Here is a 23,739-nt window from a genome sequence, read left to right on the forward strand (position 1 = left end):
GCAACTGATAGAATGAGAGAAAACTGCCTCAAGTTGCACCAGGGAAGGTTTAGATTGGACTTTTAGGAAAAATTTATTCTTTGAAAGGGTTGTCAAGTATTAAACAGGGTGCCCAGGGAAGTGGTGAAGTCACCATCCCTGAAGGTGTTTAAATGACATGGAGATGTGACACTTAGGGCCCTGGTTTAGTGGTGGACTTGGCAGTTCTGGCTTAATGGTCAGACTTGATCTTAAAGGTCTTTTATAACCTAAACAATTTTATGAACCTACAAAGTCTGTCAGCATAGTATTCTTAGTGTATTTTGAACAAAAAGCCAGATGAAGGGTTGAAGCTGTGATGTTCCTTTCACAGCATTCCCAGGAGTATAGATATTTGAATTGTTTTGGCTGCTGCTTTGTTTCTTACTTATTATTTGAGGAAAGTTTTTGTTGTTCTTTATAGATGGACCTTGCAATCTCATGGAATTTTTGTATTGCATTATAAAATGTAAGAGTAGAATATGTAGCAAAAATAAAAAACCATGCAGGAATAGATTCCTAACTAACTTCCCTAACTTCCTTGGGTATTTAAGTAAGCTTTGTATTGTATGGGATGCAGAGTTTGAAAAGTTAACATGGTTTATTTATATCTCCAAAGGGTTTTATCATATCTGGTGTTGGCAGTAGTTGTTTGAACCTCTCCTGTATTGAAGGACCATACTTGCTATTATGGTGTTTGGCATTTTCTGCTATCATACCACAATACTACTTCAAGGTATTCTAAGTTGACACAGATCTAATAACTTCAGAAGTTGAGTAAAATTCCTGAAAAACTGGTTGTAGTAAATTTAATGTGAAATAGAATCACATTGTTGCATTGTTATCAGATCTGGAGCTGTCCTGTGTAGAAGGTACAGCTCTTTGTTTCGGATGAAATACCTGCCACGAACCACTTTCTTTTGTGCTTTGTGCCTTTCTTTGCAGAGGCTATTTCTGCATATTTCAAGAAGCTAACACATTTTAGAAGTTTATAGTAAGAAAATAACTTTGGGCTCTGATTACATTCCTCATTCATTTCACTCTTACTTGCTTACAAAAGCCTACTGTTGTATAGACTTTTTTTTTAAGTGAATGTGAGATTGATAAAAGTCAAATTAGAGATTGCAGTGCTTCTTTCCTAATGCTCTGAAATTTAAATATGAATTTAGATAACTTCATTTCTGTATTTGAATTAACATGAGAAGAACAAATTTTTATTTTGATGAATACCTGTTGTTCCCTTACAAGTTGCCAAATTGTACAAAGAAGAAGTGTATTTCTTCTTTATAATTTCATGAATGAACTTTAGTAAACAAATTGATATTTTCATTTCCAAAATCTAAAACTTAAAATAACTGGCAGGAGATGTCTTTGGTAGTGGACATTGGATGCCTTCCTATAGCATAGTTAAAATTTTTCTTTAGCTGTCCTGGAAATCGTACAACCCTTTAAGGATAAAGGAACTGAGGCACTTACTGAGAATTTTTTCCCACAATGGACAACTTTTGGAGACTTTTATTTTTGCAAATGGTCTCTCTTACAGCATTTGAAAGGATTTTTTTATTAGGGGTGTCCAAGTTTAATGCATAATAATCAAAGCTGTGTATTTATTTCTATGTTCAATAAAGTTTTCAGTCTGAAGTGTCAAACTCCTTCAGCGTGGCAGTTTTGATTATTGATGCGAAGCAACTTACTGAGATGTCACCTCTCAAACTCTGTTTGTTCTTTGCTGAAATGCTCTTTTCTCTGCTTACTGGTCAAGTTGCCTGACATTAAATGATTGTATGAATTTCATAGAGGAGCAGTTGTATGTGGGAACAGGTTCACTAAGTGAAATAGCAGATAGAAAAATGTATACCAACTGCAAGGACTAATAACTGGGAAGAAAAAATAGTCATTAAAAAAAGGAATACATAAAAGTGATGACGGACAAAAATTTAAAAACTGTATGTGCAGTGAGCCAAATCCTTATGACTGGTGGCATTCTTGCAAGAGACTCTCAGCTGAAACAGTTGACATGTTGACATTAAGTGAAAGAGTGCATTAAGCACAGTCTTAGGATCTCTTTCACTACAGAAACATATACAGTGCTTGATGTGTTCCAGTGCTGTGAAAGAATTGCATGAAATCAGATTGCATTTTAATTTTATTGCCTCAGTATTGAATTTATTGTAGTGAACAGAGCTGGTCCATTCACAGCTGTGAAAGGCACTGTTAGTATAGTTTTGAATATTCTTGGATCCTTTTTCTCTCCTGCTTGCAGAACTGAAGTACAAAATGACTAGAGATTTTATTCAGACTCAACCTTGTCTTTTACTGCTACGATTTTGGAAATATTCTTACATCTTATACTAAGAATGACATTCAGTAGGAGTAAAAATGAGTTTCAAATTTCTGTGGCACACTTAATATAAATTGTCAGTTTTTCTGACATGATTCCATGTTTGTCAGTGTGCTAAAGAAACTAACTTTCACTTACTTAAGTAAAATCATATGTATGTCAGTTTTGTGGTATTTTTAGGCTTAGAAGTAGATCCAATAACTGTCTTTAAAAAAAGCCAAAAAGCTTAACACCCCCAAAAAACTTCCTCACTAAGATAAGGATGCATGATTTTAAATAACTGTAGAATTGCTTCTGACGTTCTTATGAGAAGATCTGTAATTGTATGATTTCTGTGTATGGAACATGAGCCTTGAGTTGCAGCTGTAGAACATCCTTTTTGAGTGTGCAGCTTGTGGGTGCAAACTTAGCATTCAGACTCTTCAGCATGGATTGCAGAAGTTTCTGAAGAATTGCAAAATCGCTTTAATATGGAATGTTTCCCTCTGTCTCCTCCTTCCCATGCAAAACTTTTTGTCACAATATAAAAAATACCTTGCACTCAGTAGGCAACCAGTAGACTTTTTGCAGGAGGTTTCTACTGAGAAGTGACAGAGGGCAGCTTGGCAAGTGTTCAGAAACCAACATTAACTTGCTGCAGCCCGGCATGGGACCTTGTGTTCAGCAGAATTCTTCTGACCTGTCTCTCTGCATGCCGAGCTAATCAGCAAACACCTAATGAGCCTACTCTAAAGAAACAGACCCTCTCACAACCTACTTCATTTTCATATGTTCTCTGGGGGTGGAGAGACAAGACTTCATAAGGACTGATGATGCTGCAAAGACCACAATAATGATAATTAACTTGCTGAATTTAGAAGATTATGCTGTTAATTAGTTGCAAAATAAAGATAAGTAATAGAGGAGCAGATGGTAGGATAACACCCAGGAGAAGGAGGGTTATTACTCTGATGAGCTTTTGTGGCAGATATGAAATATGGATCTGAGTTTTTCACAAATTGTTTCTGGAGTATATTATCTTGTTTCTGTGAGCTCTTGATGGAATGATCCAGTCCTACCAAATTTTGACAGATGTGGTGAGGATTTGTTTTCAGGGATATACATGAATGATAAAACCTTGCTAATCAAGATTTTAAAAGCTATTGACCTATCTGGTTAGTTCACCTATAACCAAATAATACCAAAAACCTCGGTTGTCATCAAGTTTTTCCACATAAAAATGTGTATATGCATTTATTCTAATATATGTATCTGTATTCTTGATTGTTAAAAATGAGATTCTCATTGAATTTGGGGTAACTCTCACAAGAAGCACAACACCCATACAGTATTTTACTCCAGCATTACCTTTTAAAATATGAAACTTATTAAACACACAAGCTGGAAATCTCCTTGTGAAAATCTGTAAATATTCTTCAGATTTTCACTATGTGCCTGCATTTGTGGATTATTTATTCCCAACTACTTTAATTTCAATTTTCAAACATTGTCATTTGAGATTAAATCTAATTATTTCCTATTTGTGTTTTCGTAGTACATTACATTTAACAATGTAATACTCAAAAGGGGTTTGTTTACTTATGAATTTACAGGATATAATGTTTAAATGTTGGCATTACAATAAGTAAAGTCCAACTTCGTTTGCACATCCCAGTGCAAACTCATCAATTACCATGCAAACCCAATACATGTCATTTTTGAGATGGTAACTTTGAAATCTCTCCTAGTATGACAGCTTGAAGTAGAAGAGAGCATACCCTTTAACTGATTTGTACTTTCACTGCTCTCTTGATTAGGACTGATGAAAATTTGTCACATCCTGCCTAACAGCAAGTTATGATAAAATAAATACTTCTAAAGTTATTCAAGTCATAAATGAAAATACACTGCAAAAAATCTTACCTTAATAACATACAGAAAAGTTATTGTCATATTGGTATTAAATACTTGCTAGTTTCTTTAGAAAACCATTATTTTAAAAACTGACTTGGATGTGATGTGTTTCCCTAGTAGTCCTGGTAGTGGTTGTGTAGAAGATTTTACAATTCAGACCCCAGGATTACTTAAAGAGAGCGAGGAATCATCAGCCATCAACCTTGCAGTTGTTGCAGGTAGATCATAGAGTTTGGTTTTAGTAATTTTAGACATTTAGAAAATCCTTAGGCCTGCTGGAGACAGGGACTGAAATGTTTTTGTAAGCTTGTTTTTCCAAGGAGAGTTAGGAAGGTACAAGTCAATTCTTGAGTTTAATTAAAGTGTTAACTATCTAAGGGCTTTCAGAATGCTGTAAATATACTAAAAGTTGTGGACATATTATCTTAATTTTTTTTATTATCCTGATCTAATGCTTGCAGCTATCCTAAATTTTTGTTGTTAAATTTGAGCACTGGAAACTGCAGTAAATTTGGTTTGTGTAATTTTCTGAAGTGTCTTCTTTATTCTGGGAAATTTAGGAAGTTGATACAGTAAATGAGGTGAGGAACAATAGCTCATTTAGCTGTTGGGATTAACTCCTAATTTTCATGTGCACTTGAATGGTTCCTAAGTGATGTAATGTGCTGCTAATTCAGTCTGCAGCAATCTACAGAACAGACCTACTACAGAAGTCACTGGCTAAAGATTCCTTAATAGCAGGCCAGTAGAGGAGGATTGCAGTTTCTTGGTTCTCTTTGTAGCCCCCAGTTAGGATACCTACTGGTGCTTGGTATGTGCTACCAAATCCATGCAGTTGATGGTAACTTGCCATATTTCAGACATGAAAATATTTTGCAGTTTTGACACAGGTAATCTGAAATCTGTTGTTTTAATTGTAGCATAGGATCCAGGAAAGCCTGTCACCATGGAAGGTCAGAGAGAGCTGTTACTGTATTTCACTGACTTAATTGTTGGGAGACATTGGATACTACAGTTTATAGAGAATATCTATATAAATAGGTGCAAAGTTTTCTGTTTATTCTGAGCTGGCCAAATGCTGCCTCTCTCTAGTATTCTTAAGATATCCTAGTAATGTTAGTATGTGGGTGACACTTTGTTCATGTTTCAAAATACGATGTTACAAGATATCAGAATTTCCACAAACTTATGTGTTTAAGTCATTAATCTTCTCTTAAACTTGTATTGGATTCTTAAAAAATCTGGTACTCAGTAGAAAAACATTTTCTAACACCATTTCTCTAGTAAGGTAAATTCTTCAGTTAAACAAAAAAAAATTAATGATAAATTGTACAGTACTCATGGAATTTTAAGAAAGAATCTGGAATTACAAGCAGTTGTATCTGCTGAAATTGGACACTTTATCACTCAAGATTAAAAAATAATTTTAAATAGAATGTATTATATTACAGTTTTAATAGATTTCACCAAAAGTTGAATGAAGTGTTTTTCAACAGGCAGTCAGTAAAATGCTCTGAAATCATCCATCAGGTTGTCAGTAACTCTTGGGTGTATTATATACAGCTGAACTTGCACATTACTGTTCTTCATAGTGGCTGTTTGCAGTAAAGGAAGAACATCAAACCTTTCAGCAGTATTTTACTGCAAAGTAGCATGCTGTAGTAGTTATCTTGTATATTTCTACATAAATAATCTTTACATATAACCTGAAGCTTCTTAGTGTTTAGATGTTTGTTTCAGCAAAGATCTTGGCTTTTATCTAATTACCCTTAGGATTGCAGAGGTGAGTATTTGTAAAGACCATGAATTAGTGGAGGCATAACAAGCTATTTAAAAATGAATAGAGATAGAGAACACCAGAATTTTTCAAGTGGAAAGATGCTTGTGTTCTGGTTGTTCCCTATTTTATTTCATGTGTCATCGTTACTCTTCTGGTACTGCCACCTTCTCTTTATGGCCTTCCACTCATCTGTTTGTGGGCACAGTTCACTACAGATGAGGCTTTCTGCTTACTTCTCCATACAGTTTACCATCCTTCCCTTCCTGGGATCTTATGTAAACCTCATTGCTCTTACCATGATTGCAGAAATTTACCCCATTTTTAGGTATATTTACCCCATTTTTAGGTATATATCTCTGTAAAAAGAAACACCTCTTTATGAGTTGGAGTTCCTGTTTCCAAAGTGGAAGTAACTGCTTATATAAATGATTAATCATTCAAGCTAGCATGATAGAATATTTCTTTTCTTTTTCTTCTTTATTTTCTGCTTTCAGAGATTGAAAGCAGCCTTGACCCAGCAGCACCCTCAGGTAACAAATGGAGATACTGCCAAGGGACATGCAAGTGGGTTGGTTAGGACTCAGTCAGAGGAACCACGACCACAGTCACTCCAACAGCCTGCAACTTCAACAACTGAAACACCGGTATGACAGGAGTGGGCATGTGCCTCCTACCTCCTCCTTTTATTTTGCAAATACATCTATTTTTTCTATACTCTTGGTCTGTAAAATAGAGATTACAGACTCCTCTTTTAATCAATAGCTCTACAGCAGTAAAATGTTTACAGGTCTTACATGTTCTTAAATGCTTCTAAAATCTATTATCCAAGATGATGATTTCAAAACAGGTAGTATCTATCTACTCAAATTTAGAACCAAGTCCTGATTTCTGAAGTTCATTGTTAGGAGATCCTGTGATAGCTGAAATTTTTACAGCTGGTCAATATAAAAATATATTTGAAAAAATAAGTGTTTTTATTTTGTGTTTCTGTTGCATCTTTTTATGTTTATTATATTTGTGTATCGTAAGTGTGCTTAGAAATTTTTCTATTGCATCAGGTATCATGCTTGTGTTAATTTGCTTGAAGGATCTTTTCTGGGCTGCCACAGGAAGAGTTTCATCTGTGTCATTAAGAGTACTTCATCATCTCAGGCTCTGGAAGGGGGGCTCTGGTTTTAGGAGTGTTTTGTTATCCTTTCAGGATGATAGATCAGAACAGGGGAGTAAAAGACAAAGCCTCTAAGTCAGACTGGAAGTGGGCATGCTGCTGGAGGAAAGATACACTTCCTGGTGAATCCTGGAGGATTGCAGCTGTTCTGTTTCTAAAAACCTCTTGGAATGTGTTTTCAAACTGCTTATAAAAATCTCAAAGAGATATTTTCAGAATTCGTAGCATAATATTAATTTTATAAAAGCTGGCCCAGAATTGACAGGACTTACCTGCAATGAAAGCCTCAGATTCTTACCCTGGCCAGTGAAATCAAATAATGTATCAAAACAAATATGTTTGGAACAGAACAGGGGAAAAAAGTGACCCATCGTAAAAAGATCTCTTTCTTAAAGCTGCTGTTTCCCCATACTGCCTTGAGGTTTTCTAAAGAATATTTTTCAAAATATCACATAGCAGAATTTTCAAGATGAAAATTGCTGTTTGATTGTCTTAGAGTTATTTTACAATTAGTGTTAATCAAAAATAGTAAGTGTTTCATTCTTAAAACACTGATTTGAGTTCCCAGGGTTTTTTTATTCTTAGCTATTTAGAATTAATGCCAAATTTATATGCCAGCTGATACATGTTTGGAGTTTTTAATTTAAAAATAAAACTTTCTTGCTGTGCAGGACTGAATGTGGAGATGCACCTTTGAATGTCATGTGGACAGTTATGTTCTATTTTATCTCTTTAAAGGATTTTAAGACCCATTATATTGTTACATTAAATCTTTGTTTAGGGTCTGTATACAACTGTAAAATGAGTATAATGTATAATTTAAAATATTGAAGTCTTTTGATACTGTCATGTAATGTGGGGAGATTAAGGAAAATTGTTACTCAGTGGTGGGGAACACATGAATGAATAGGAAATTGCTATCTGGAGATCCAGGGATCAGAGAGTCTCAGCACTGCCGGCATTTGTCAAACAGCTTCTGAGTAGCGGGCATAAGCAATTGTGTCATTTTTCAGTTGTGGCTGGGTGTGTGGGAAGAGTCAAAAATAGAAAATTCATTTCCTACTAAATGTAGCTTGAAAGCTATTTTGGATGCAATATGTTAATAATGTAAGATGATCAGGAGAAGTAAGTATGGGTAAAAGATTTAAAAACATCACTGTAGAGTTAAATGGGCACAGCTTTCACCTGCATGTATTTAGAAATGCCCTGAATGCTTTTCTCAAGATGTGCTGGCTGTTTATACCAGAGCTGTAGGTTAAATCATGGTTCTTTTCAGGCATCACCAGCTCAGCCTACGCCACAGACACCAAATACAGGCGGTCGGCGAAGAAGAGCTGCCAATGAAGACCCTGATGAGAAAAGGAGAAAGTTCTTGGAGAGAAACAGAGCTGCTGCTTCCAGGTGCCGGCAGAAACGGAAAGTCTGGGTGCAGTCATTGGAGAAAAAAGCTGAGGACCTGAGCTCACTAAATGGCCAATTACAGGTATACCTTTTATTTCAAGGAAAAATTAGGAAGTTTTTTTTTTTTTGTTCTTACTCAGTGATCCTTGATCAGTGGAGCTTAAAACTTTGCATGAAATCGGAAATATAAATGGTTTTATAACTGGTGGCTCAGCTCAGGCTTGAAATTCAGAACTAGTTGCATATAGCAGTAAAATTAGAGGATGAAAACATACTCATATTTCAAGATATGTAAATTTAAGGATCATACCCTTCTCTCCTTCGTTCCATTTGAAGTAACTTTCAGGCTATGATACTAAACTAAGATGACAAGATGTGTTGGAATAAACACTTATGAGCAAAGTAATAGTCTTACCTTGAACACATCTTGCTCTTTATTTTTATCCTGGCCCAGGTTATTTGAGTAAGTTTTGGACTTATTTCCTTTGGTTCTTTTCAACTTCACTTTTTTTCCTTTAAAGTGAATCTAATGCTTGTGAAAGGTGCCAGGTTGATAATCAGTGGATACTGAGGGCCTCTTTTGCCCACAGGATGGGTACAGCAGTGGCATTGCAAATTTCAACCAGCAACACCTAAATCCTGTAGAGATGAAGTGTGATATAAGAGGGTAGGGCCGGTGTATGTTGCAGGTCATTTTTCCACCTCATCTGATCTCAGAAAGTCACCATGTGAATGTACTTTTCCCCAGTAAAACAATCCATGACCCTTTTGTTTAAACTGCTATTAAATATTAAAGCATACTTTCCTAATGTTTTCCAGCAGCACATTAAAAATTGGCAGAAATTATTGTTTTCAAAATAAAAAGTCTAAAATATTTGTTTTGAAAGTTGCTGAAAGGAAAAACTGTGAAGCATTCATTTAGAAAATGCGGTGAGACTTATTTTGATATGTTTGAGTGTCACTTGTTTTTCTTCATCAGAGCTGTTCACTGAGTCAAATTCACAGATCATCATCTTCCTATGAAAACTCACCTCTCCTGCTGTTTGGTATAGAAAACATCATAATTTGATCAACAGGAAAGTAGGGCATATTGAGGTTATTTTTTATCATGTAATCAAAGTTACACTGTATCAGTCATCTTCATGTTTGTGTCTTTAAAAATATTCAGCATCCCAGACCCTGAAATGTAAAAGATTCCTACCTAAGCACACACCGTGAAATGGTTTCCTGTGTTCCAAGAATCATGACACTCTGCAAAAGCATTAGTTAAATTTCTTGCAAATATGTATTCTCACACCTGTTCACAGTCTTTAGACATACTCATTTAATGCACAGCCCTCAATTAAGTCCATTAATTACATAATCATACATAGCACTGTAGCTTAAATAATCAAAGAAAGGAGTGAAGGAGAATGAAAAAAATCAGTTTTTTAGTGAAATGTTTGGTATCATGTGAACTGTCTTTCACATATATATGCCAAGTTTTATAACAAAAAAAAATCACATAAGTCCAATAAACAAAATGTTTACAAGTGTTAATTCAGTAACAGTGAATTCAAGAAAGATTTTCTTACAGTCTACCAAAAGCAAAACTGTTAACTGTAAAGAACAGAAAAACTTGAAAAGAAAATTGGATATCAGAGAAATAATTACACTGTGCTTTATGTGAAAATATTAATCAATCCTATACTTCCATAATAATAACTTGACACAGCTGATCAGCAGATTGGGCAGTAATGACCCATGATTATTTACTTTATATTTAATAGAAAATTTAATAAGTTTGGAGTTTTGCCTTAATGCAGGTTTAGTAGTTCATTTTTAGTTTAATGTGTAAGTGGCCTGCCCATCTGAAATTACCAAGATGTCACATTTCCAAAAGCAGGTTCATAGTGGAACACCTGCATTGCATTTCTGCATGTAACAATTCTGACTCCATTCAGTGCTGTTACTGGCTTTCTCATAATGCCTGTGTCAGAGGTTCCCATGGCAGTGGGAAGGGCTTTAAGACTGCAAGCTGGTGACAGTACGTATGAACTTTGAAGAGGTTTACTTGGTTGATGAATTTATTTTTTTCTGTATATTAACTTCTATCAAGTTCTTCTTATAAATGTTTGAAGGTAACTTCATGGTTGTTTTCAAGTTTGCAAATATTTTTCAAATATTTGCTTAAAGGAAAATTTCCATCTATTATATCACCAGTAACATATATAGGTTAGTTAGGCTGCCTTTATTATAGATTCTGCTGTGTAAGTTTTTTTCATGCTTCCAGTATTTTGAAGGTTATTTACTGATTTGATTCTTGAGAACTGTGTTTTCTATTTATTGTTGACTTGTTTCATCATCTTAAATTTTAGTCCTCATCTTGTGTGGCCTCTGTGCCTTGCACAATCCTGCAGGGTATAAGAAGGTATTGACCATGTTCACAGAATCAGATGCCAAAGTGCATTACATGTTCTGTATTTGGTCCCTGTTGCTTTAATAATCTTAAAAGGTGAAGCTCTAGAAGAATGGCCTGTCTTCCTCATGAAGTCCCAGTGGGTTTTCAGTGAGCAGCAATTGAGTGATGATTTGTACTGATGCTGCAGAAGCTGTTTAGGAAGGCTAAATTTTGAAAGTATGCCCATAAGTAAAGATCCTTTCCCATAGAGGAAGTTGCCCAAAAAGGAAGCAGGAAGAATGCTGTTTAACTCAGCCACAGGCAGTCCCCTATCCCCAGAAGTCACATTTACCTGCCTCTGATGATACTTTGAGTAATAACATATCACAAGTGTTGTCCCACACCGTGCTGGGTAAGGGCTAATGTGTTCCCATGGTCCCACTATTACATCTGCATTTTGGATACAGGGAAGAATAGGCAGATAAAAAAGAATGTGTCATACACTGTGTCCTCCCTTCATAAGAATGCAGAAGGGAAGGCATCTTTTGAAGGATGGAGTGCAGGTACAAGTCAGTATGCTTTCCTCCAGAAACCTGCTTTCTCATGCTAGCACATTTTGAAATGCAGGAACATACAAATTCTTCTCAACAGCATGTGAGCTATATTGTATACTTCTTTAAACAGTTGTTGATGCCTGCACTTGGTTCTATCTCACTGATGATGAGAACCTTTCCAATGTGAAAATCTGAAATAATCTTTGTTCGTGACACCTGTTAAAAATGTTTATTTTATGTGTTTCTTGGTAGCCTGTTTCCCACAGGTTAACCACATATGTAATGACCACCACACATTCACATGTTTTGAATGAGATGGAAGGACTTGCTGTTGTCACAAGCAAATATGTTTAAGAATGGGTTCTAAACAGCCCCCTTTACCAGTTAGAAGTGGTTCTTACTGGTAATACATAAATGGCAACCATAGATTGCTTCCTGCAACATTCCCCATCCCTGTTGTCCAGCAGACAGAACTCTGTTCTAGTGTCACAAGTGGTGTGTGCATTGTATGTGGTACTGTCGGCGCCAGTGTTGTTGTTATGGAATATACAGCTACCATTGTTCTAGAAGTTACCTCAGTCTCTTTTATATATAGGAATGCTGATCCATGTTTTTCAAGTTTGCTTTAATAAGATAATGTAAGATAATGTATTGCTTTTTGTATTTATACTAGCAGTGGTCTTAATATTTTTGATACAGCTGACATTGAGCTATAAACTGTATTATAAAAACTTTTCATAAACATAAAATTTTACTTCCACAGATGAACAGCAACTTCATACTTACATGTGCTGTTTGTATATAAAATTCTTCCTTAAAATGTGGGAGGCATAAGAGAAAATTTCTGCAAACCTTTTCCTGATTGCCAGAGTTCCTTTGAACTAGCAGAACTATATTTCGTAGTCTTGGACACTGTTGCTTCTGTAGGTCATCAGGTGCCTCAAAACTACATCAGTGTGGTTTTTTCTGCCCAACCTCTGTCAATTCTGTGCAGCTGCCTGCATATCAAGATTTGTGGCTCCTCAGTAAATAACATGGTGAACTAAGGGCAGACAGAGCTGGAGGCAGTAGTCCTGTGCTTTCTTAACAGCCTAAGGTTTCAGGACATGTAGTGCCAGCTGGTAGAGAATTTGTGGGGCTTTTGGTTGGGTTTCTATCATTGGAAACCTTTTTGTTTGCCGTCATATTTTTCTTTCATTACAAGTGTCTGTGGAGTCACATTTTTGGCATCTTCCAGCTTTTGCTTTTAGTAAAAAGTTTCTAAAGGGTATTCTACGCATAAAAGGACTGAATAGAAAAGGAGACCTTAAGAGGATTTTGCAGGTATAAAGGCTTAAAATTTGTTCTTCTAAATGGAGAGAGAGGGAACACAAGAGAGGAGCTTTTCTTTGAACAGTCTGATATTTTAGTTACTTAGTGTAATTAAACCTAATAAGTTCTGTTCTGGAAGAATTGTTTTCTTTTGGAATCCTTTAACTTGTAATTCATCTCATCTCTGGCTGCATTGCCTTATTTCTTGCTTGCAAGTAAATAGGTTGACTTTGTTGTAGTTTATTTTGCAGATAATTTCAGATGCCCTCTAGTTTCCCTCTGCTGTTTGTTTTTTTCTTTAACTTGCTTCTAAATGCAGAAACATAAACATTTACTAAATAATTATGTCACATGTGTGGTATATTACAATAATATGCAAAGGTTCTTGTATTTGAAGTAACTTCAAGTGTTAATAGAAAAGATTTATATTCAAAATAAAATAACCCATGAAAAACACATATTGTGTCCAGATACGGGGATCACAAAGCATTACAGATAATTTGATTCATAAATATTTTTCTACTCTATAAAAATGGGTCATCAATGTGACATCAAAATGCCACACCATTCTTAATTTGGATTGTCACATGCAATGCAGTTACACAGCAGTCCTCATCTCTAGCCACCAAGCTGCTTTCCAGGGAAGGTAAGTATTGCAGCTCTCCAGTTTACAAATGGCCAAGTTGAAGCACAAAGCAGTGAAATGACCTTGCTCAAGGTCATGCAGTAGTGAAAAGGCAGAGTCTGGAAATGAATCCAGGCACTGGATTGTGCAGGTGCTGTCTCTTAGATTGCACTGTGCTTTAGCGACACAAGCTGACGTCTCCGGATTTTGTCATTATTATCAGTGATTCCTTCTGAGACCATGTTTATGTATGGCTGCCAAAATAAAAATCAGTCTGGGGATCAACCAATATTTGCTAAATTATTTTCCACTACGTAAGATTTTCTTTTTTGAAGTCCAAGTGTAAATAGAGTCACTAAAAAATTATTCTGCATTGGCTTTTTGGATTTTCTTTTCTATTTTCCCTTTTTTTAATGCTGGCCATGACATTTGTTAAAATCTGTGGAGCTAAATGTAGGTTTACTCTGATTAGAATTCATCACAAAACCTTCCAGAAGAGTCTCACAGTAGCTGGATCATGTGAATGAGACTATATGTAGAATGTAGACTCTGTATCTGCAAACTGAAAAACATGTGTTATATTTTTTAAAAAAACCCAAGCATTTCCCAGTAAATGTAACAAAGCTAGCCAAGTTTCAGCTAATATTTGCATTTTCTAAGATAAAATAAATATATATATATTTGCAGTATATACCAAATTGAAATTGCTTGTGTTTCAGCTACCCCTAAATGAACAACTGAAAATCCTATAAAACTTAATGCTTACCTTCAAAACCTGTGTAGTTTGAGCCTGGTAAAGTACATAACTTTCTTCTCCTTTAGAATGAAGTCACCCTGCTGAGAAATGAAGTGGCACAGCTGAAACAGCTTCTTCTGGCTCATAAAGATTGCCCTGTAACCGCCATGCAGAAGAAATCTGGCTATCATAGTGAGTAATGTTCCATTACCTATAGCCTAAGGCTGCATCAATGAAATACTGCCAAAATGAACTGAATGAGCATTAAAATAGAGAAGTGCGGTTCTAATATTATATATATTACATTAAAGATGTTTTTTTTTATATAAGCTTGAAGTTATTGGAAGACAGAAAATATTACATGGTATTTAAAAATATATGTATAAGTCAAAATTGAATTGTTGCATAACATTGAAAGGTTTATGTTGGTTTAATGAATGCATATGATAATTAGCATTTAAGGACTATCAGTTACTGCACCTGCTTTGGAAAATATAATTAGAGTATTAAGAGCACACGATAAACCATTTTTTATACTTTATCATAGCCTAATACAGTGAAAGGTTCTTGTGGGTGTTTTTCCTTCATTGTAATGAGATTTCAGTAGAAGAACTATAACAGCTGTCCTCATTTACCATAACATCCAGGATCAGTCAAGCCATTAAAATAATCAGATGCAGGTTCATGGCTCCTACTGTACAATGTCTTCTAGTTTGCTTTGATATATACATTAAATTACTTCTTTTATATAGAGAGGGTAGTTTTGAAGACAGTTCTAGTATTGAGGAGGATACTGACACTGTCAATACCAATATTTTCTAATCCGTATTTTTATTTTAAGTTGTTCTATTTACTTTTCATCCTTCCAGCATTTTAAAGGTTAATTATGCTTTCCTGACTTGTAGCTTCCTTTTTGGCTGTGATACACAGTGCCAGAACCAGCTGCTGCTGCTGTAGAATAAATGGCCAATTTTGTCCATTGTACACAAATTTGTTACAAATAACTGAGCTGGGAATGCATTAGGCAACATTCATAATATATAACCCACAGCTTTCGTTTTTATGATTTAGTGATATTTCAAGATATTTGTAAATGTGAAGATTGTTTCTGCCATATGTAGCCACTTCATTTTAATTTGCCAGTGTCAGTAATTCAGGAGAATAAAGGAACATTTTGTACTGCATGCAAACAGATCCTCAGGTGCTTGCGATAAAACTTAATAGCCACCATCTTTACTTGTAGTCATTGTAAGCAATTTCATCAGAATGGGCAATATTTTTTAATTTAAAAGATTCAGGAGATTTAGCAACTCTGTATTGCCATATATATTTAGAATACTGATTTTGTCAGTTTTGAGCTTATAAATCTTGGTCCTTTGATCTCCAGTCATTTTGACAAGACAGAAAATAGCATCTTGGACTAAATTGGAACAGTATAGAAATACATTTGGGATTTATATTAACAATGATTGCTGCAGGGATGAGGCCATTATGGCTCCCATCTGACAGAACAACATAATTTCATACAGAAGCTACTAGGGGGATGGCATTATGCATGCAAGGTTTTTAACAAAAAAAAAACCCCACACAAAAAACAAACCATAGGTTTTTTAAATTTTGATGTTTTGAGGATTCATGTTCCTGAATTGGGATGTAAAATATTTCATCGTAAGTCATAAACTGTCAAAGTGATTCCATGCCAAGGATTTCTTTGTTGAAGGATTAGTGAATGGCCTGTTCTAGTAGTGCTTGTTTTCAGCCCTCAGTAAAGGACTATGCATCTGATTCAGTAAAGAATACAAAATGAGTCAGACCTAAAATACTAATCAGTGGCAAAAGCCTACATTTTAGAGGAAAATAGTATTACGCAAGGAAATTAGAAGCATAGCTCAGTTTCTTGGAAAGTCTGTTGAAAGTAAAAGCTTAACATGAATGATAGTTGTAATGCCATTCCTCTGAAAGGATTTTGTCACATTATCTCTGCATGAATATTGTAAGGAAAGTATGTTGGCTAAGTGACATATCCACAGTACAGTTTGAGAGAAAAAAATTGTTTCAGTCAATGTGTTCATGAAAATGGTATTCCTATAAAGTGTATTTAAATAAACATACTCCATTCATCAAATAATCAAAGTGGAATTGCTTCAAAAATGTAGTGAGTGGTTTAACAGTCTTGTCTCTGGAAGAAATTGAAGACCCCAGCTTAAAGAGCTCCTGCAGTGCTGACTACTGTGCACTGCATAGACCACATTTTAACAGCCAAGTCCACAATTTGATGGCTTTTCATGCATTATGCCCTTAAATAGGAACAAATAATCGATCACTTGGCCTTTACTTTTACATATTTTTTTAAATCTTTTGTATTTCCCAAACACATTTTTTTCTCAGGCCAAGTGAAAAGCACGACAATGCACATAGCCCTTTCTTCTAAAATTGTTTTTGGGATCACGTTTTCCTTATTTTAAAGTCTTGTGCCTGCTTTAAAAGAGGGTGTCATCAGGACAGAGAAACCAGAAAAATAGATATTTTACTTTGAGTCAGCCAGCTTAAACTTTTTTATTTTCCAGAAAAGGATGCTTTTGGTTCTGAGTGCATCTTCAGCTGTGGATTGGGAAAGTGCTCTGTATACAAGATGCCTAGATGCTGTTCATTTATTTTTCGTGTTATCTTTTATACTAGATAATTTCTAAAAGTCTTCTACAATACTCCCTGTATTGTGTTAGGATTTTTCTGGGCTTGTATTAGGACAAAGGTGAAAACTAGTGAGAAGAAAATGTACTGTGGTATTCAGAGTTTGTTTTTTTTTTTTTAAGGGAGAAAGAGTTTTTAAGATATTTTTCACAAGGACATCTTAATATTCAAGAGCATTTTTTCAAAACAGAGCATAAAAGAAGACAGATAGAGGCTGCAGTGTAGGGGCTGTTGAATGGGGCAGTTTATGTTTTTTCTGTAGCTAGTTTTAAAAAGAAAGATAGAAGGTGACCAACCAGTTTCAGACCTTGAATGATTTGAACCTCTCAAACCACTGTGTTTTCCTGCAGCCTGTTCTGGACAGGCAATGCTTCTTCAGTGCCTGCAGGGGACATTCACAAAGGACAACTCCCTGGAAAAAAGCATTTCTAGGCTTAGGTCCCTCTGTAGTCCCTGCATGGCCTGATGAGAATTACCATGAGGCCTCTTTCTTGTTAGTGATTATCAGGGGCTGAAAGGAATTCAGGATCATATCAATGCTTGTGTACTCACTCCTGTTTTGGTGTAGGTGGGTTTTTTCTTCTGAAGACTGAAATCCCTCCCTCTTTGCTTACCTTACTGAAAGCTATTTGGTAAGCAAATTGGTAAACTATTGCTTACTGTGGTGGTAACACAGTAGGTAAGAAGCAAATAGCAGCAATGTTTGGCTATTTGAAAAGGGTACTTTTTAGTAGATCCTCAAAAGTCTGTGCCTGATTTGGTGCTCTTTAAATCTTCTTTATAGCCCAATCTAGCCCACATTGCATTCCATATCCATAGTGGCTTGCTCCTCATGACACAGCCTGTCTAGGAGCTACGTAGCCTTCAGGAAAGTTCATGTGATACAGTTCTGTAAATTTTCAGCCCTCTAATATACAGCAAACATTATTTCTTTGAATTAATTTCTAATTTGGACTGTGCATTTTCCTTGATGTGAGGCAAAGCAGGGGAAGCCATTAAAAATCTTAATTTTTTTTTTTTTTTTTTTTTTAATTGTTAGCTACAGTATGATTCTGTTACGTATCAGTCACACTCTTGAAATCACAGTCCTGTGCCTGGCAATTCTTTGGTCAACTAAGAAAAAAAAGAAAAAAAGAATCTGTCAGAATTTAAGTATGACTTTTCTGTCTTCTTCTAAAAGCCTTTGTTCTTCATTCCGAGTCTTCAGGCTTAAGAAAACAAGCCATCTCTGTAATAGGATGACTTCTACATACCTTCTGTATTCGTTGAGTAGATTTTCTTGTTTGGTTTTAATACTTCAAATTGAGGTGTTTTCAGTTTTTGGCCATTGTTCCTGTAAAGTTAGGACTACATTAGGAAGGACATTGAAAAAAATTCATATAGCTATTCTTTAGGGTGTCACCTAATTTCTAAATATTGGTCTGTAGTTATTGCAAGGATTTATGCTTCCAGTCCAGTTTATTATCATAAATTAGTGTTAGCTCTATGTTTTATATAATCACCTGTCTGCTGTAGGCTCCCCCTCTCTGCCCCCTGGCATCTGAAAATACCTGAATTGTATACTTTTGTGTCTTCAGCACAGCATGTTTGTTTATCTGCTCTATGATATGAACACTGCTCTTGTACATTGGTGGTTATCTCTGTACTCATAACTGTTTCTCACATTGCTTGTAGGATCTTCCAGAACCCATCAAAGTCAGAAAACCAGGACTTTTTCATGTTCTTTACCACTGTGATATTATTACAGACATTTCTTTTGAGTTCAGAAATGTGTTAAGGAAGACAGAACAGTGGAAGACCTTTCTTCCCTGGCTGAAAGATAGGGATGTACTTCAACTTCTTCTTTGTCTCTGGCTCGTAGCATTTAAAACTAACCATTTTTTATTGAGAATGAGGAGGTTTTGGACAACCCAGACATTGGGAATCAGCAAAAGAAGCTGATAGGAAGATTGAGATTCATAGGAGAATAGCAGCAGTTCTGAAGAAGAGGAGCAGGTGTTACAGCAGAGAGACTGTATTTGATACATGTCATCCCACTTGCTGCCATTTCATTCTGTCTGAGGAAAAAATATGCTACTCTCATAATTAGTAATGGAGTATTTTTCAGCAAGTCACACTAGGGTTTCTATTTTTAACAAAGTTTGCATGTGTTCCTTCTTGCTTATTTTACATGAGATCTTGTAGGTCTTGCTGTGGAGGTATGGTAAAGATTCTATCCTGTTGAATACTTCTAACTAAATTGATACTTGTTCATATTCTTTCTGTTCTTGAATGGGCAAACTCTCCTAAGGGTCACAAATGACTTTTGGAAATACCTTGATTTTCTTGCTGTTTGCAGTTATTATGAAACCTTTGGATATGCAGTACTGGTCAGCAGATCTAGTTCTGTGTCACCAGTATCCCTCTCCTTCAGTGTTTGAACAGTCTGTTTTTTAAAAAGTGCAGGATCTGTAAAACAGTTGGCCTTGTGGATAAGAGCATTCTAACTTCCAAGCTATTACGTTTTACTCTTTGCTCTTTTAGTGGAGTTGTAGGAGAGATTGCCACCTTGCTCCTGTACGCAGTATTTCTGAGAAAAAAAAAAAAATTCAGCAGTTTCCTTGCCTACCCATCCTTTTTGACCTTACCATTCTTTTCTGGAAGCAGTCAGTAATAGAACAGTTGCTCTCAAGCTTTGAAGAGGAGTTTGTTCTTAGTATGCATAGGGCTGCTCAAAGATCTTTATACTGGGGTCTTGACTTGCTAAGTTAGTAAATTTTCTTACCCATAGCTAGCATGTCATATAAACCTCAGTAAAACAGAAACTTTATTTCACTATTGGTTTTTCACGCTTAATGTTCCTTTTAGTTGCTGCTGTTAGCCTGGCTTTTTGTGGAAATAAGGACATGATACCACAGCACTGCTTGTGTCCCCATGTTAGTGTCATCCTTTCCCATTGTTTCTCTGAGACACTTCTGAACTTGTAGGCCAGTCTCAAGCAAATCTGAAAGAGATTGCAAAGACAAGACTAGAGAAGATCAAGCTTTGTCCCATTGCTTTGTCCCAAGCAATAGTTCATGCCTGCTTCTGGCTATGTTTGTATCATGGTAGTCAGTAGTAGTTGAAAAGGGACTTCTAATATGCCACCTGGATACTGGTTTTGGTCTGTTTATAAAACTGCTGTGAAAAGTACTTGCAAACATTAGTAGCACAAAGTGATGAAAAAAAGTTAAAATAAAATTCAGCATTAGTATTTCTGTTTTTGAGTGAAAAACATTAGGATAATTTTCTGGTCTTGGTTTTTTAGTTTTGAACTCAAACTTTTAGTTTGGCAGTGTTTGCATAATACCTTGGCTAACTTCTGCACCTCTGGAAAAAAGGATGATTTTAGCATGACTAGAATGTCTGTGCAAGAGGGACATTTTAAGTCATGATAATTTTGGAAATTTTATTTTTGCACAGTGATAATTTTTTTTAATCTGCTTACCCTCTGTCATGGGAAAAAATGATGTAATTCTGTGGCTAATTCACTTTGGTTGTGTGGAGAACACCTGAAATATTCCAAAAATATTTTTAAGCCAGTTTTAACGATTTTAAAACCTATTAAGAGGCATTTGTAAAATTATGGAACTTCATTCTGTTAAAAGAATGGAGGCTGAAAACTCATGTAAGCATTGTCCAGTAAATATAGTGGTGTAAGTAATATTTTTTCAGATATCTTACTCATGATGGCAAATATTTATTACTGAATGTAGAATTATTCTTGTTTGATTACTAAGCAGACACAATAAATAGCATTTTGTAGTCTGTGAATAATGTTTACTGATGTGAACATGCATCATTAGAATTAGGCATAGTACCCACTGGCTGATTTACTAGGCAGGAAATTTTAATTGTAGCCTTGAAGATGTGAAAATCCTCTGGTTTCCTGAATAGTCCATACTGCAGTCTGGTTTTTCTGCTTAGAAAATCGTATTTTCTTTTTAAAAAACGGAAATAAGCTTGTTTTGCAATTTGTGCTGCATTACAGCACGAGTGTTAGCTATTGAGGGGGGGATTGCTGTGGCTGGGAGGAGGTGGTGTGCGTTCCAGCACAGAATAAATGAGTTGTTGTCGTTCAGCTGCAGACAAGGATGACAGCTCGGAGGACATCTCGGTGCCCAGCAGCCCGCACACGGAGGCGATCCAGCACAGCTCCGTCAGCACTTCCAACGGCGTCAGCTCCACGTCCAAGGCGGAGGCGGTGGCCACCTCGGTGCTCACGCAGATGGCGGACCAGAGCACGGAGCCCGTGCTGTCCCAGATCGTCCTGGCGCCTCCCTCCCAGGCCCAGCCCTCGGGAAGTTGATTACAAACTTGGTTGCATCAGTTCCTTAGATACACATCTGTGACTTTAAAGGGAAACCAACAACAGACCAGTCTCCATCTAGGAGAAATTGTAGCTTAAAATTATTCGTTTTTAAAAATCCAACTTAAATTTGGCTTTAATGATTGGCAGGTGGAAATAAGACGGAACACCAGTTCTGGTCTCTTTGCGAAAGACTTTTTTTTTTAAGTATTAGTTTTACTAGTTATTTTTTGTGCTTAATGTGTAAAGTGTGTGTACAGTACAATGTGGTTTATTTCATTTTTAATTTGGTATTATTTTAACAAACATTGGGGTGAATTACTGAAGGTCATCCCCAAGACTGTGATAGGAATATTATGTGACATTTTTATACCAAAGTTCTGCATAGTCCCTATTGACTTTGTAAAGTTAGCAAGGTCATAAAGCACTAGGCAAGAGAAAGACAGTAACAGTAAATTTGCTTTTAGTCTTTTTGCCTTTTTGTTGTTTTGCACATTATGAGAGGAAGAACATTGGAAGAAAAACATTTGGGTTTTTTATGTATAGCATTTTGGTTGGCTTTTAACTGTTGGGGTCTTTAATTTGTTTAATAGGGCCAGTACAGTATATGAGATACAGTACTTATGCACATACCAATCCTAGATGAGGATCATTACTAAATAGATTTGATTTTTTTTTTTTAATTGATGTCAGGTGGGTTTTTTTCCCACTCCAACACTTGATTCTGGTGGGAGGAGAGCTTTAATCCTCCAGTCAGAATAGATATCTATAACCACCCCTTGTTGCTAGGCTGAAACCAGTAAGCATATTGTAAAATACAGAGTTATCACGTATGGAATACTTGTTATTCCAAAGTAGGTTGATATTTTGTGGATTTTTGAGTCGCAGACTAAGGAGTTTACTCATGGTTTTGGATGCCAGAAAAGCCTAAAATCCTTCTTCAGACAACTCGACTTTTTTTTGTCATTGTCTTGTATTTGCAAGCTAACTTGTACTTAATTCTTGTGTAAGCACTGTCATCTTTTAGTAGCAAAAATTTTGATACCTTTCTTGTGGAAAAAAAAAAATCAGTATCTACCGTATCTTGGAAACAATGTAATTATAATGTGGTGTGTGTGGTGTGTGTGTGAGAATGGTTCAGTAGTTAATGCCAGCAGTCTTTTGCTTGAATGTTTAAAGATGCCTTCAATGTGATGCTGGCTGATAGGTGATTGCAGTTTTAAAATGTTATTTACTGTGCGAACTTGGATAACTAACATTCCATGATGTAGTTTGTTTCTGATGAGATGATTGTAGGTACACTTTTTCTCATTATCCAATCATCTGTAGGATACTGAGTTTTTTAAATGTGCCATTATCTATTTTGATTCTGTACTCATGTTCAAAATACAGTACAATATTTTACAATAGATTAAGTTGTTTTAAAAAAAGTAGATGTGTGCTTTCAGGTCGGAAAACTTTGTATAATAGCAAAAACAGATGCATAGTAGCAACTGGCAGTAAAGCAGGATTCCATTATGTATATAACAAAGATTTAATGCATTTATAATGGGTTGTGTAGTTCATTTGCTCTTCCTTCTCCACACTATACCATGCGTTTTTTAAGTGTCAGTGCCATCAGATTTCTATTTGGTTCAGTTTTAAATCTAAAAATGTAATTGATTCACAGGAAAATATAATTTCTGCAATATATATACAACCATACTGTACTGAAAACTGGACAAAGAAGTATCTAAGTCATATATGTATCATTGCAGGGCTTTAAGCATGAAAATATTAGGGAATTTAAATATTTTGTATTTTAAAACTAAGAAAGTTGTGTTGATAACCTCATGTGTTTAAAAGTCTTACTTTCCCAATTTCAAGATAAAAAGCTGTAACAGTTATTGAACGTTTCCAGGATGGTTAAATACAATGGACCTCTCACGAGAAAGAAATGAATTGCAAAGGCACAAAATGTGAATTCTGCAAGAAAGCTCTACAGTCACTTTTCATTGTAGGTTTGGTGGACTAGATGCGGCCTCATTGATCATACTATAATTTGCCCTCCTAAACACAAAGGCTTTTAAATCATATAAGTGGAGTTTTTTTATAACAAAACTGTTGCGCTTGTAAAATAAGTCTACATAAGTGTATAGGAGATGTGTAAACAGTTAATGAATTTAACAGTGGGGCTGGAAAAAGAACCATTAAAATCTGTGTTCAGCAAATAGAGAAAAGGTATTAGCCGTACTACCATGGATTCCGTTTTGAGACGTTGTCACACTACTTCTGTACTTAGCATTTTGGGTCTTTACATTTGACATGTTTCACAAACTGTACTGTTTTCTTTTATGTGCAGTTTGCATGAGTAAATCATCAAAGAGAATAAAATCTATCTTTAAGTTATGTTCCTATTTTAATGAAATTATAATTGTTCTAAAAGGCCGCACTGTCTTCAGACTTCTTTCTTCATCCTTGCAATTATCAGTGTTTTTCTGGAAGTCATTACTGTAATGTCAAAGTAATGTTATG

The 23,739-nt window shown here is 35.6% G+C and overlaps 1 protein-coding gene across 4 annotated transcripts in view; it reads left to right on the forward strand.

Moving 5' to 3' along the window:
• Positions 1-23,652, forward strand: part of ATF2 (activating transcription factor 2) — a 48,764-nt gene extending 25,112 nt beyond the window's left edge. For all 4 annotated transcript variants that reach the window (XM_071434860.1, XM_071434863.1, XM_071434861.1 and 1 more), the window contains 4 exons: positions 6,527-6,676; positions 8,477-8,683; positions 14,294-14,399; positions 20,999-23,652. In XM_071434860.1, the coding sequence (XP_071290961.1) occupies positions 6,527-6,676; positions 8,477-8,683; positions 14,294-14,399; positions 20,999-21,225 (690 nt within the window). In that variant the 3' untranslated portion in view covers positions 21,226-23,652. The remainder of the gene's footprint in view (positions 1-6,526; positions 6,677-8,476; positions 8,684-14,293; positions 14,400-20,998) is intronic.
• The last annotated feature ends 87 nt before the right edge of the window (positions 23,653-23,739 follow it).

The sequence above is a fragment of the Agelaius tricolor genome, unplaced genomic scaffold, assembly GCF_023055355.1.
Source record: "Agelaius tricolor isolate 1412-34295 unplaced genomic scaffold, bAgeTri1.0.p SCAF_10, whole genome shotgun sequence".
Classification (NCBI taxonomy): Eukaryota; Metazoa; Chordata; class Aves; order Passeriformes; family Icteridae; genus Agelaius; species Agelaius tricolor.